This window comes from Rhinolophus sinicus, linkage group LG05 (assembly GCF_036562045.2).
Source record: "Rhinolophus sinicus isolate RSC01 linkage group LG05, ASM3656204v1, whole genome shotgun sequence".
NCBI lineage: Eukaryota > Metazoa > Chordata > Mammalia > Chiroptera > Rhinolophidae > Rhinolophus > Rhinolophus sinicus.
Genome location: NC_133755.1, coordinates 144306864 through 144322041, shown reverse-complemented (window position 1 = coordinate 144322041; position 15178 = coordinate 144306864). Strand labels below are relative to the sequence as shown.

The 15178-nt window shown below is 37.9% G+C and overlaps 2 protein-coding genes across 6 annotated transcripts in view; one reads left to right on the top strand and one right to left on the bottom strand.

Annotated features, from left to right (window-relative positions):
• Positions 1–422, top strand: part of ZUP1 (zinc finger containing ubiquitin peptidase 1) — a 27431-nt gene extending 27009 nt beyond the window's left edge. For all 4 annotated transcript variants that reach the window (XR_012496722.1, XM_074333480.1, XM_019741368.2 and 1 more), the window contains one exon: positions 196–422. Coding sequence is in view for 3 of the 4 variants with exons in the window: in XM_074333480.1 (XP_074189581.1) it covers positions 196–243 (48 nt within the window). In the remaining variant the exon portion in view is untranslated. The remainder of the gene's footprint in view (positions 1–195) is intronic.
• Positions 377–15178, bottom strand: RSPH4A (radial spoke head component 4A). 2 transcript variants are annotated; one of them, XM_019741335.2, is made up of 6 exons: positions 14363–15178; positions 11201–11435; positions 9261–10001; positions 7979–8123; positions 7132–7249; positions 377–5662 (listed from the first exon to the last, which is right to left on the bottom strand). In XM_019741335.2, exons 1-6 carry the CDS (start codon positions 15037–15039, stop codon positions 5425–5427), a joined length of 2154 nt encoding a protein of 717 aa, XP_019596894.2. In that variant the 5' UTR covers positions 15040–15178; the 3' UTR covers positions 377–5424. The 2 variants fall into 2 exon arrangements, with proteins under 2 accessions (XP_019596894.2, XP_019596895.2); XM_019741336.2 differs by lacking the exon at positions 7979–8123 and having other exon boundaries at positions 5512–5662.

The following is a 15178-nucleotide window of genomic DNA, read 5'->3' as shown; positions in this document are numbered from 1 at the left end:
AAGTTTTTTTATGGCTTGGCTTTAAAAATGTTTATTCCTATTTTCCTAAATTCAGAGTTGTGATTTTACTTAAAGAATTTTCATTATTTTGAAAAATTTCCATATTTTATCTTTTAATATTAGAATGATAATAAGTATTCTAATTAATTGATTTCTTGTTTACAATTAACTTTTTTTTTTAAATTCCTTTTCAAGGCCAGGAAACAAGCTTCTCAAGTCTTTACAGCTGAGAAGATTCCTTGAAGAATTAAGCATTTCAGTGATTGTGGGACTTTTATTTTCCAAATTCTGATATTAAGCTCCTTAATACAACTTACGAATCTGTGAACTCGCTAAATACTCAACTTTTAGTTTCTAAAATGTCTAAATTATACCTTTAGTGCTGATTTAGTAATTATTCCAATAAAATAATCTTATTTTCATTGTGAGTTTTGTATTTTCTTATCCATGTTCAGAAACTGGTTCTGTATTATGGTCGTATGTAATATTTATTGGGTTCTTATTTGTGGTAGGTTGTCTTAGTATTTTTCATGTCTTAATTAGTTTAATCTTCAAAATAGTTCTGTGAGACAAGTCCTATTTTAACTGTGTGAGGAAGCTGAAGCTCTGTGAGATTAGTAATTTGCCTGGGAAAATTGTCATAATCCAGGGTATGAACCCAGGCTGTCTCATTTCCAAGCTCTTACCAACATAACATTCTGCTTTCTTCTGCTGTACAACATATATAATGAAATTCCCTTCTCACCACTTACAAATAACCTTAATATTTAACAGGTATAGCTCTAAAAAGAAGGGTTTGCTTTTGTTAAATATTCACACTCTTATCCATACAACTGTGATTTAGAGCCTTGTGTTTAATGTGTCCCGTAAGGAAGAAACTTCCAGATTGGTGTTGGATGTGCCATGTAAGGTTGCAAGAAAGAATACTACTCTGGCCAATTTAAGCAGAAGAAAATTCTCTGAAAGATTACCAGAGGAGCTCACAGAATCCACAGTTAAGTAGGGAACTGTGCTGGAACCAAGACAACTCTAGAGACTAGAATATGGTCTAATATTGCAGGGCCCAGGTTAGGAGCCAAGGAGAATGTCTCTGCTCAAAATTCCGATTCCAGAGAGGGCACATCTGATTGGCATGATGTGTGCCTTGGACAGAGGCAGTTTCTCAAAAGGAAGTCAAGCTAGATGAGGAAATGGATATTAACAAAAAAAGAAAAGCCATAAATGTCTACTATACCATGAAAAATGAACAAAAATATACTTGAAATTTTATAAATATTAGCTACTCCATCAAATACTGAAAGTTGTCTTCCAAGAATGAATAATACAATTGGGAAATTTTATAAACCATCCTTTCTAATAGTTTGTCCTTCAGATTGGTAACCAGGTTTCTACTTTATATCCCTGCAGTTTTCCTTTTTCATTCCACCATTATCTCTTACCTAAATAATGGAATAACCTCCTAAATGATTCTTGTCAGTCCATCTTCTACACTGAAGCCAAAACATTCAATACAAATGTGATTTTGGCAAGTCCGAGTCCTCTTCTTTGTTTACGGATGAAATCCAGACATCCTGCACAATCTGGGCCCTGCTTACCTCTCCAGGCTAATTTCTCACCATTCTCAAAATTTCACTCCTTTCAGCCCTGTAGTATTTGCCAAAATACTGCTGGGGCTGCCTAGGACTCTTCTCCCCTTAGTTCACCTCTTCGAAGTACTTCCTGAACTGCTCAAGCCTGAATAAATGCACCTTCTGTTTGATAAACAATGTTTGCCAAAGTGCAGATCAGTGATCTGCGAACTGTGTCAGTAGCCTCAGGGTGTCCGGCACAAATGGGACTTGAAATAACTTTTAGTGACTGAAAAGACAGTTTTACTAAAGCAGTGGTAGAAAAATTAATCTGAAGTCTGGAAATCCCAGTCAGCCATCTCTGTGCAAATCATTTTTCCCTATCAGAGCAAACCAATTTCTGTAGAATAAAAGACAACATTGAGAAAGTTCCTTAAGAAGTAACAAGTAAAAGGGTTAAAATTTTGACTCTTCCCACAGTCTGAGCTGGTGGTGGAACTGTAAACCCATCCTTATCAGTATTTTTGGCCTCCATACCCCTTGATGCTCAAAAAATACTGAAGTCCCCAAGAAGCTTTTGTAAGTTATATATTTCCATGTTTGGCATATTAGAAATTAAACCCGAGACGTTCTATGGACCGGATAACCAAGATGGTGCAGTAGGTAAAGGCTGTGTTTACCTTCTCTCACAACCACATCAAAATTATAACTAATCTACAAATCAACCATTATTGAAAGTCACCTAAAATCAAGCTGAACTGATGCCTTTCAACTAAGGACGCACAGAAGCCACCTCCAGACTGGTAGGAAGGTCAGAGACGTGGCATGGGCTGGTCCCATACATGCATGTGACCATTAAAGATCAGGAGGACTATTTCGGCTGTGGGGGGGGGGGTCCCCCCATCCCTTAAAGGAGCAAGAAATACCAGCCCCACCCCAGCCCAGTGTTCCAGTGCTGGGGAGAAAAGTCTCCATAATTTCTGCCTGTGAGAACCAGCAGAGATTCTGACTGAGTGAGACTGAGTACAGCTGCCCTCACAGGCGCTCCTCATAAAGGGACTGCGCACGTACTTAGCCACCAATGGAATCACTCGCTCTGAGTTACAGCGTTGGGGCAGCAGCTGGAAAGGTGGCAGGGACAAATGATGGGGAATTGAATTGTCTGGCTTGGGATGGGGGCTGGAGAGGTGGCTTTCTCCTGAACGGGGGAGCTGGCGGAGGCCATTGTTTCTTTGTTGAGCTCTCCCCCTTCCAGGTGTGTGAACACAGGTGGCCACCATTTCTGAGTCTCTGCTGTTTGTTCACCCTGCCCTAGAGATTTGAGACCTGGCCCCACACAACTTTGAGGCACACCCAGGCCACTTCCAGGGCTTTTTCCATGCAGACCACCAGCCTTGGCTCAAGCTGCAGACTTTCCTAGACTCTCAAAAGTTCGTGGAACCCAGACGAGCAACACCTGTCTTGAGTGTGTCCTGTACCTCTGTCTGAGCAGCCCTAAGCCAGCACTAGTGACAGCCGGCCTTCGTTCGTGGCTTTGCCTCTCAAAGCACTTCCAAGCATAGTACAGGTGGCAGACATCTGCGGATTTCTTTGTGGCTCCCACGAGGTGGCCCCAGGTGGGGCACAGACTGTGCCTGAAGTAGACCTATAGTGGATCCCCTCCACTGTGATCCTGGGGCTGGCACCCCCAGTGGCCAGCTTCAAAACAAGCTGGAGCATCATTCAGCTGCCTCCAAGTCTGACACACCCAAAGGGCGGATTGGGCAGGCACCAGAGTCCTGCTGAGGCAGATCCTGCTCTGTAGGATCAGCCCATGCACAACAACTCTTCCACTATAGTCAGGGCCATTCCTCACAACCAGTGAGCCCAAGGGTCAGTCCCTCACATTGATGTGTAATTATCACCCAAGGCTCAACTACAAGAGGGCACTCACAACCCATGCAAGGGACACACCTGGAGTATGTGGCTCAGGTCACCAGAAAAATTGAGCCACTGAACCCCACAGTACACCTACTACATAAGACCACTCTACTAAGACCAGAAGACATAGCAGTCCTACCTAATACATAGAAACAAACACAGGGAGGCAGCCAAAATGCGAGACAAAAAAACGCGTCACAAATGAAAGAACAGAACAAAGCTCCAGAAAAAGAACTAAGTGAAACAGAGAAGCTATCTATCAGACTCAGGGTTCCAAACACTGGTTATAAGAATGCTCAATGATCTCATAAAAATGGAGATGGAAACCATAAAAAAGAAACAGAAATAAAAGATACAATAATGGAAATGAAGAATATATTACAGGGAATCAACAGATTAGATGAAGCAGAGGCTCCAACCAGCGATGTAGAAGATAAGGTAGCAGAAAACACCCAACCAGAAGAGCAAAAAGAAAAAAAGAATCCAAAAAATTGAGGAGAGTTTAAGGGGTCTCTGGGACAATATCAAGCATACCGACATTCGCATTGTAGGAGTACCAGAAGGAGAAAGAGAGAGAGCAAGGAATTGAAAACCTACTTGAAGAAATAATGACAGAAAGGTTCCCTAACCTTGTGAAGGAAATGGACATACAAGCCCAGGAAGCACAGAGAGTCCCAAACAAGATAAACCCAAAGTGACCAATGCCAAGACATATCATAATTAAAATGCCAAAGGTTAAAGATAAAGAAAGAATCTTAAAAGCAGCAAGAGAAAAGCAGTTACCTACAAGGGAGTGCCCAAAGGACTGGCAACTGATTTCTCAACAGAAACTTTGCAGGCAAGAAGGGAGTGGCAGGAAATATTCCAAGTATGAAAAGCACCAACATACAACCAAGATTGCTCTATCCAGCAAGGCTGTCATTTAGAATTGAAGGACAGATAAGGAGTGTCCCAGACAAGAAAAAGCTTAAGGAGTTCATCCACTAAACCAATATCACAAGGACTCTTAGAGGGATTTCTTTAAGAAGGGAGGGGGGTTAAGGACAGGTGAAAGGGGTAGGGACTCAGAAGAACAAATTAGGTGTTACACAGCAGTCATGGGGATGTAGGTTATAGCATAACGAATATAGTCAACAATATTGTAATGACTAGGTATGGTGCCAGATAGGTACTAGATCTATCAGGGTAAAAGATGGGAATGAGGTTGGGGTCAGGATGAAAAAGGTGAAGGTATTAAGAAATATAAATTGATAGTTAATACAGTATGGGGAATATAATCAACAATGTTGTAAAGATCATGTAAGGTGCCAGACGGGCACTGGGCTTATCGGAGGGATCACTTCATAGACTGCGTAGGTGCCTGACCAATGCGCTATGCACCTGAAGAGTGGAAGTAGAATAATATTGAATGTCAACTGTAACTAAATATATATAGGGATATATAGTCACAGGATGTGGGGTATAACATAAGGAAGATAGTTGATGGTATTTTAACAGCTATATAAGATGTCAGAGGGGTAGTAGCTTGGGTGGTGTGTTATCATTTTATGAGGGGCTTAAATGTCTAACTATTATATTGCTTTGTATACCTGAAACTAATAAAAAAATATATACATATATATGTGTATATATATACCGACACACACACACACAAAATTAAACCTGAGACTTGAAAAAAAAAAAAAAAACCCACAAAAGTGCACACACCATTCATTGTAGCTATCAGAACAGTGGTGTAAGAACCTGTCATTTAGCCTCTGTCCATTGAGCATCTTTGTATATGCACATATTAACAGTTCCACATATGAAATTCCAAATTTGATGTTTTCAAGGAATGACATTTTGTGTATGAATAGTTGCCAATTTATATATACAGTCAGCCCTACATAAGGAGTATGTAGGTATCAGTCTCAAGACTGCACCAATTTTATTTTCATTAGTCATAATCCTCTTCCTCATCTTCGTCTTCCTCAGTTTCTTCATCTTCCTCGTCCGGAAGTGCAGCTGCTTCTTGTGCAGCCCTGAAAGCTTGCTCCTCTTCCACACTAGGGTCATCCATTTCTGTAATTTCTGGTCCCCTGGGATATTCTTGACAAACAGGTGGTGGAACTGGGGGTGTATAGCTGTCTGGGCTATATTTATGACCCCAGCCTATGTAGAGATTTTCAAACTTTCTATAAATTAAAATGTAGATGATCATTATATAATTTTTTTAGTAAGAGAAGTTGACCCTCCTTTTCTGTAGTGAAAAGTACTTAAGAGTATCATAGTCCCGGAATTTTAAAACAATACATTTAAAATGTGTTAGAGATGAAATATCCCTAAATGATTCTTCTAACACAGGGAATTTCTCTGATCCAAACTGACTAAGCTGGTGAAGAAATCCATGGGACCAGACCCTGTCAAAATGTACCCTACACCCAGACAACACCCGTTGAGCATTTAGTTTCAAAAAAACAAAACAAGTAAGTTAAAAAGTTAGTACATTTCTTAGAGTTAGAAAGAATTTAAAAGTTTCCAACCTAACACTTGACTGAGTGAGGAATGGACTTTTGGTTGAAAACCTATGTGTAATTTTTCAGGCCCATCCATGGACAATTACAAAGGCTTTTCCTGGAAGGCCTCACAGGGGAAAATTGCCCTCTCCACACCTGACTTGGTGCACAGTCCACACACTACAGTCTCTAAGGGGAACTGCTGTTAAGGACTCTGTCCCCTCGGCCTGCCATGTTCATCACCTATTTGCATTGCTAGCCAAAGAGCCTTCACTTTTAAGTCTATCTGGCGTCTTCAGCAGAGGTCTTCATCAAGTGCCTCTGCCAAGGTCTCCTTATCAGGGTTTGGGAAGAGAAGGGGGAAACCTTAAAGACACTTCACCACCACTTTCAGTAGCCAGTTTTTCCCTAGCCTTCCCCCACTTCCCCTGACCCCTTGGTCCATAAAACTGCAAGAGCCTTAACTCTCTCATCAATGAGATAACAGCCACATCTGTTCTGATCCACCGGACATTCCACCAGAGGGCCACTCCATGAGGGAAAATGGAACAGGGCAATCAGTGCTTTCTCTTGCTTATACCATCACAGTAAGTAAGTAAAGGGTTAACACTTTCATTTTTGGGCTTGTTGCTTTAATGGATACTCTGACATTGCCAGCTCAGCTGAACTTCTGACACTGGGTTATCAGGTAAGAAATGGAAGCACAAAACAAATGGAAGCGTAGGCTCTGGGTGAAGGGTAAGGGACATTTAGTATCCTCTTGATCCTAATTCTCTTGAAAGTGATAACCTAAATAATACATACTTTAAATAATCTTTTATCAAGATGTCCAACTAAAATGATGTGAGATTTAAACTAAACACTTCTTAGAATTAACTCCATTAAATGATTAAGTGAATTATTCAAATAATTACTAAAAATATATTTTAGCTTCATTAACTGGATAATTCAGATGAGAAGTCTAAATTACTGCTCTAAACCTGATGCTTTACTGTATAATATGGGTGTTTAGATAAATCTTACATCACACAAACTTGATGTGCTAAAGGTGAGTTAAAACAAAAGTAAGTTAAGATCCCAGTGATAGCTTGTACTTTCCAGTACTTAAATAATCACAATAATAACTTTGTAAGTTGTCAGGTACTTACCTGCCATTGCAAAAGGCATATGCTCCAGGCCAAAGGTTAGATCTAAGAATAGCAATAGCGTATTGAGGAATGACATTTGAGGATAGTCGTGTTGTCCAAGGTGGTATATTCTGGATCTCTGTAAACCAATGAGAAATTCAAAAACTTAACTACTAAACAGACAAGGATATACTGTGTAACGGAAAAGTGCTTTTTATGAATCATAAAACAAGCACACATGACATAGAAATAAAAGTTATATTATAACATTAGTAGCTTAACAAAACCAAAAGGGAATTTTATGAACATTGTGGAATGAAGAAATTTGGATATTTATACACTATACAATTATGTCAGGTGTTTATGATCTACAGAATGCAAGACAAGAAGGATAAACAGATAACTGTCCATTTCAGTAAGAGCTACAGCCCATTTAAGTGTCCCTTCCCTGTGTGGCACTTCTTTAACCTCTGTCAGAGAAGTTGGTGTGCCCAGTGACATTCTTTATTTCCCATCATATCCTATAGTTCTGTATATGTGTGTGTTTCTGTGTCTGTGTGTAGATACATAGATATAGCATATCTTGTTCATAGCATATTACAAATACATAGAATTATATACACAGAATATATATAGTATATACATTTATATACTATATGTAATACATAGTACATTATATATGCTATATATATTATATGTAACATAGCATATATAATGTACTATGTATTACATATAGTATATAAATACATATAGTATATATATATACTATACGAATAGTATATATGTATAGTATATATATGTATATATATATACACACACACATACATACACACATACATAGTATATTATACAGTTTGTGTAAAATTACCTAAATCTTCAGAGATTGGTGTCAAGAGAGGAGGCCCCACTTCTTCTATGTAGTCAGGCTCTTCTTTTTCTTCTTCTTTTTCTTCATCATCCTCTTCTTCCTCCTCCTCAATTTTTTGTACAGGGTTGAACCAATTACAGCGACCCTGAGTATGAATATTGCAAGATGAGGACCTTAAAATACCACAATATTCATTTGGATTGAAACAATTGTCTGCACAAGATCCCACTGTGTGGAAATTTAATCATTTATTCATTCAACATACATTTATCAAGTGTTATATTGATCTAGGTTTTTTTCAAGCAAAAGAGTGTACTATTTATTTCAAGCATTTCCCAACTTTTTGAAGTTACAGAACATTTATATTTTTAAAAGCAGTACATTAGTAGGAAAAAAAGTAATGCATTTTATTAATTTGTAGTAAATAATTTCTAAGAAAGAAGTAAGGTACTACTATTGTTATTAATAACAATTAAAATGTGATAAAATTAGGTATGAAGGTTTGGTGTTATAATTGCTGATCTCTTATCTAGAGATCTCTAAGAATATCTCATATGTAGGTCAAAATATAATGAAGATTTTCTACCTGGAGATGAGTCAGTATAGCACAATGAGTAAGAAGATGGACTCTGGATCCATTCTGTCTGTTCATATCTGTCCCTGTTGCTTATTAGCAATATTCCCTTTTTCACATTTCCTAAACTCTCTACCTCAATTTCCTCATCTGTAAAATAAGGATATTAATTTTCCACACAATTATTAAGGTTAAACGAGGTAATACATATAAAGTGCTCATAAGAGCACCTGGCAAAATATGTGCTTACAATTGTTATTTAGCACTGTTTGCCTGTTTTTGTTTTTATTATAATCTTTGATTGTTCTTGGCATGAAAGCTCCATGTATTATAGAAATAGAATTAAAAAAATGTTCCCCAAATTAATACACCCATCTATATTAAATGTATAAAAATAATTTCACAACACACATATATCTAAATCCTTACAAAACTTGTCAAATAATCCATAGAAATAATTACTTTATTTTGGTTTGGAAATAAAAATCTAAAGATCCCAGGTCTATACTACTTGGCAATTACATAGTATTTGGCAATTATATGGTACTTAGCAATTACATAGTATTGTGTTTCTATGTGATTTTTTAACGGTCTCTTTCTCTGTCTAGAGTCTGAAGGCCTTTGTTTTGTATATATGTGTGTATTGTACACTGAATTTAATAAATGTTTGCTGATTGGATGATAGACTGACAATTGCAAATCCCCTACCTGAGGGAGAATATGTTGTACATGATGAACCCAATTGGATAGGGATTCCACTAAATCAATCACTTGGATGCCTTCAAAATCTGGGTTTTCTTCAAAGTATTCTCTCCTGCCTTCTACCTCTTGCTCCTCCTCTCCTTCTTCTTCACCAAATTGATAGAATCCTAGAGGGCTGACGTGGGTCCCTGCTGAAATTCTGGCAATTTGTGCTCGTAAGTAATTACTCTCATTTCCTGGGAAAATTGGATAGCTTACAATGGGGTGATCCAATTGCCCAGTGAAAAATTTCTTGATTTTTCTTGCAATAACAATTTGTGCAGGTGTAACTGGTGGTAACTTCACCCATGGTCTTCCTGGTTCATTGCAGACGAAGTAGACATATTTGTTGGCACCTGTTCTACTTTCTTCTCTTGGTATAACCTGTGGGGCCTTGTAAGAGGACCTTGGTAATTCATCTTCGTCACCTTCTTCACCTTCACTGTCTCCATTGTCCCTCTGTTCAACTACATCTTCCTCTTCCACCTCCTCTTCATCTTCTCCCTCACGAAACTCCACTTCAGCTACAATATAATTCATTTCCAGACCAAAGATCTTGCCCCAGAAACGGCATCTTTGGATTGGGTGGGTGTCAGTAAGCTGCTTGAGGGCAAGATATATGCGATAAGTCTCATCTGTGCCCAAACCAACACCAGCTTGATCAAAATAAAAAGCTGACTCCATTACATTTGGAAGAGAGTTTTCTGCCTGGGAATACAAATGCTGCAGTTAATATTTTATCTACAAGGAGATTTGCTTGCTTGCTTTTTCATTTTTCAACATCTTGCTATTAGCTCTTTCTCTCTACATCACTTCTTTGACATTTCTTTCAAGATTTTACATGTGTGAGGACCTTCACCTGTGCAGCCTGCAGGCAGCTGCCATCTTTTCTGTGTTGAGCCCACCCCTGCCACTGCCATATTTGAATCTTATTGGATTGGTACGTTCCACAGCTCCACCCTCCTCACTCACTGTCCACCCCCCACCCTAACTTCCCCAATGCCAGAGCCACTTTCTCCACAAGCAGCCAGCACCGCCCGAATTGCGCTCTTCATGGAAAACTATCAGACTCTGGCAGGCTGTGGTGGGCAGCGACTGCTTCAGGGTGCTCTGATACTTTTGCTGAATCGCTCCAGGCTCAGCACTGGCACCAAACCAGACTTTACATTAACCTGTGAACATAACACTTTCCACTCTAGTGACTCCCTGACACCCTGCCTCACCTAACTTGCATACTACACGAGGCTCTATTAGCAGTTGAACCTTAAGGGAGCCAGCAGATGGCATCAGGCCTCAGGGTGTCCTGGCTGTTTGCAGAGCAACCCCAGGCCCAGTACTAGTGGAAGAGTCCTTGGTTTGTAGCCCTGAAATGAATATATTATATATTAGCTATATTTTTAATAAAAATCTTTAAAAAAACAAAGCAAAACAAAAGACATAATATGAGGAAGTTGCCTTAGAAATGACATTAAACTAATGAAATGACATTAGAAGTATTTCTCCTTTTTCTAGTAAAATTAAAGGGAAAATTAGACAACTTAATTTAAAGATTTATTATTTTATTATCTGACATTAATTAATTAATTCAACAAGTATTTAATAATAATATAAACAGTTATTGGTTCAGATCAGTACCAGGCCCTTTGGAATATGAAAAATGAAGAAACAATTTCTCTGATATCAATACCTCAATCCCACAAACACGTAACAAACAGCTAAGCTGTAATACAAAATACTAAAACACAATGTGAAAAAAACTCTAAACATCGAAATGAGTTGTGTGAAATGATGTTGGAAATACTATTTAGCAAGCTTTAAAAGACTGTTGATATGAATTTCAAGTCACACCCACTCACCTCAAATAAAACACTAAGAACGAACTATTCAGATTTACAGCAGTGACTTACTATTTCATCTTCCAATTCTTGATCAGCTCCTTCCAAATTTCCCTGGAGAAAAAGAGCCTTTTGCTTCTCAGCTATTTCATATGTTGGAAGCATCTCATTCTCATTTTGGAGTGTATCTAATTTTTTACTAAAATGTGCCATCTTCACATCTTGGCTAATATTCTCAATAATGTCCACAGCATTTTCAGGACGCTCATCTAAGATCTTGCTCAGCATATTAGAAAGATGATCATACCTACCCAAAAAGAGAAAATTCTAGATAATGTCTGTGTCAAAAGCATTTGAAGAAGCATTTCATGCAGACTCAGTTAGCTGGGTTTTAGGAAACTTCAGCAACTCAAAGCCGTCAGACATTTTATGTGAATAAATATTTATGGTAAGTAACTTCTATCACTGCCAGAAAAACCTAGTCTAGAATTTTCCTTAGGAAAATTGAGGAACTACCTCAAATGATATGAATATTTAATTTATTTAAAAATATTACAGTAAGATGCATATTTTGCATCATGCACATTTTCATATTTTATTTGAGCTTGAAATCTCTTAGTTATCATTTAAAATTGATTAACTTTTTTTTTACCTTAATTTTTTTCCATCCCTCTCTCCCTACCCTCACCAAATCCAATTTGATTTCTAAATCCTGTTGACTGTCTTAAGATATATTCTCTTCTATTTCATTTCCTAGGCCGACTTTCTACTTCAATGTTCTTTAGACTTATATGAAATACATTTCATATTGCACTCCCACACACACACAGAAAAAGAGTCATAAAATACTATTCACCTTTATTAAAATATGATGCATTCTAATATTTTTTCTATTAAAAACACTGCCCTAGCCTTTTATTTCATAACTGAATAAGTGAAACTGCCTCTAAACTCTCATTAATACGTTACATTTTTTAATACATTACATTTTATACATAACTGCTAGCGTGTGCTTTTCCAAATACCGTACCAGATTTACAATGTGAATTTACTATTTAAGGACTGAACATGTCCATCAAAGTGCTCTTACGTGGACTAGAAATGCCTCTGTCAAATATGGAAACTTGCATAAATTTCCTCTGTGACAGATAAGCATTGTATCTCTCCAATTTCATTTCTAATAATTAGTTCAATTATAACTTCTACCCTTGAGAGGTAAATCTAGTAAAATCACTTTCATATAGCTGCTAAGTCCTACTTGATAGCCTTTGCTTGCTGTGTCTTATATATCATTTCTCTCAAAAAATAATTTTAAATCACTTCATTGTCAAGTCATTCCTGAAAACCATTGTTTCTCAGTTTAGAGTGGATCTTCCTGAGATTACTGTTATGCTGCTATGTATTTGTGTACATTATGTTTCCCTTTCAGCAATTAGGGTTTTGTTTTTCTTTGTTATTATAATATATCTTGTCCCTTACTTAGTGAAATAAAATAGATGCTCAGTAATTGCCTTTCTGTTAATTGACGCTAGGTGTTATTTTTTGTTTTTTGTTTTTGTTTAATATCTGTATTTAACTAATGGATCTTAGTAATGTCAAAGTAAAATATGTTGATCATACAGGCAACCAATTTGAAGGGCAGTTTTAAAACATTATATGTGAAGAATATATCATTCTTCCCTGAGTATTCCTATTCTTGCAAATTAACAATGTTATGACTAGAAGTTTGTTTAAAAATTCCTCAAGCTTTCTTAATATTTGTTCAGTACTGAAATGAATGGAGAAGCCTCCAGAGTAAAAATATTGTTGCTTACTAGGTGGTAGCTGGAGTTGTAACTGGAATCCTTGATTTGCTCCAACAGGGGACACATATGCCATTAAATCAAGGATTATAAGTCCACATGTTCATTTTACTTTTCAGGTTTTAATATAATGTCTATACATACTTTATTTATAGTTCTTCCGGCAAGATATTGTATCAATATTTTTAAAGAGGTCCACACTAGAAAATTCCTTTTTGTCAAATTGTGAAATATTTATTAGACATTAATTCATAGTTATAGGTTTTTCAGTTTGGGGGATTAATAATTTGTTGTGATAGAAGTGCAGAAAAGAAGGAAGCAAACTTTTTTGTAGGCTTTTTATTCAGCAATGTGGAAACCAATATCCTATGCTGTATTTTAATCAAGGATTATTTTAATAACAAAAGAATTATTTTTATGGTTGTCAAATAATATCTGCATATAACAGAGGGAGAGTTTTTTGGAGACTTTTAACTATAGGCTCTAAAGTACTTCGAAGATAATAAGGGATATTATAGAAGATATTCATTTATTACCTCAGAGACTTAGAGTTTGGAAATAAAATAAACTTAGATATTTAAGTAATATCAGTTATTAGACAATTCAATAGCAATTTTCCCATTTTCATATTCGTTTTTAAATAGTCAGCTCCCAAGTATTTGTAATGAGATTTTTTTGACTTTTAACAAAGTTTGTAAATTCATGCTTGTTATATAACCCAGGAGAAGAAATTTATTTCAGAAATCCAAATAGAACCCACTACTGAGTAATAGATCACATTCTTGAAGCTTAAGTAAATTTTAGTTTAAAACAGTAATTTATAAATAGTATTTTAAATTGTCAAACTCAGGTTTTGTGAAAGATGTTATGTGTTAAATGTTATATTTTATTCTTCAGACACTAAAATTATAATGACTAATTCTCCTGGTTTGCCCGGGACTGAAAGGTTTCTTGAGATGCAGAACTTTCAGTGCTGAAATCAGGACAGTTTAAGGATAACTGAGATAGTTCGTCACCCTAGCACTGGCCTGGGTGAGAACTCAAACCCAAGCCATAGAAGCACTAGAATGCTTAGATTAGAGCCATAAGCTCCCTGTCACTGTTAGACAGTTACTTTTTACAGGCATCTTGAAGAGATGCTTTGATTTTCCTATTTTAATGGTCTCTTTCAAACCCAAGATTGCATAATTCCTAGTTTTTATTTCTGTGTGCAAAGGGTCTTTAAAGAAAGTAGATGAATCCCCACCAATGACCTATTTTGTGATACAGTCATTAAGTCACTAATTCTCACTAATACAGACTTTTCAAATATATTTCCATTCACCCACAGAAACACACTCTCACACACAGGTACTCACCCCCCCCCCTTTTTTTTTTTTTACCATACTTTTTTCTTTCTCTCTTCCTTCCTTTTTTTTCACCCAAGACTTACAGATTTAAGCCGGACTTGCTACTGGTCTGCAGTAGGTAAGCCTTAGCACTCTGAATGGCAGTCTCAGTCATGCTGGGGGCCGCTTCCCAGGCCGCAGGATCAGCCTCGCCTGGGTCATCCTGACTGTTTGAGTCTGTCTCCTGAAAAATGTCAAATCTCAGCTTTTTTTGTTCAGCGTTGTTCCAGTTCACATCCTTCGGTCCATACAGGTGGCCTTTGGTTCGCTGAGGTTGTTGAAAGCCATTTCGCTTTGATGGGCATGTTTGATAAGGAGTTGATTCTCCTTTATCAGGTGATTGTTCCAAATTGTCAGAGTGAGGTGTCTCAGCTTCAGGAATCACACTAGCGGTCCTGTCTGACTGCCATGGTGCCTCAAGGTCCTGTCTGGCCAGAGCCAGGGGAGGAGGGGTGGAAGAGGGCTCCTGAGGAGGAGGTCGAGGTGATGCACCTGGTCCTGTGCGTTCATCCGGAGGTGTGCTGCCTCTAGACGGAGGGCTCCAAGGAGGGCTACTTCTGGACTGGGGTCCAGTCTCCTGCGCCGGCTCGGACTCCGAGGTCTTAGATAAACTAGGCTCAGGATCTTGGGAAGAAGCCTCTGTCATTTCTTCCCATGGCCGCCCTTCTTCCCCGGTTTGTTGGTTTTCTTTAACTTGCTTCAGGGAGGTCGAGTTTTCCATTACAGAGTCAAGAGAGAAAAAAGTTCTGGATGAAAGGGGCGTGCAGATGTGGAAGGAAGCACAGCCGGACAGTCGCTTTGCTGAGGTCCGCTAAGGGAATCTCTGGGTCCTAACAGCTCTGCAAGTTGCAGCGTCCTGT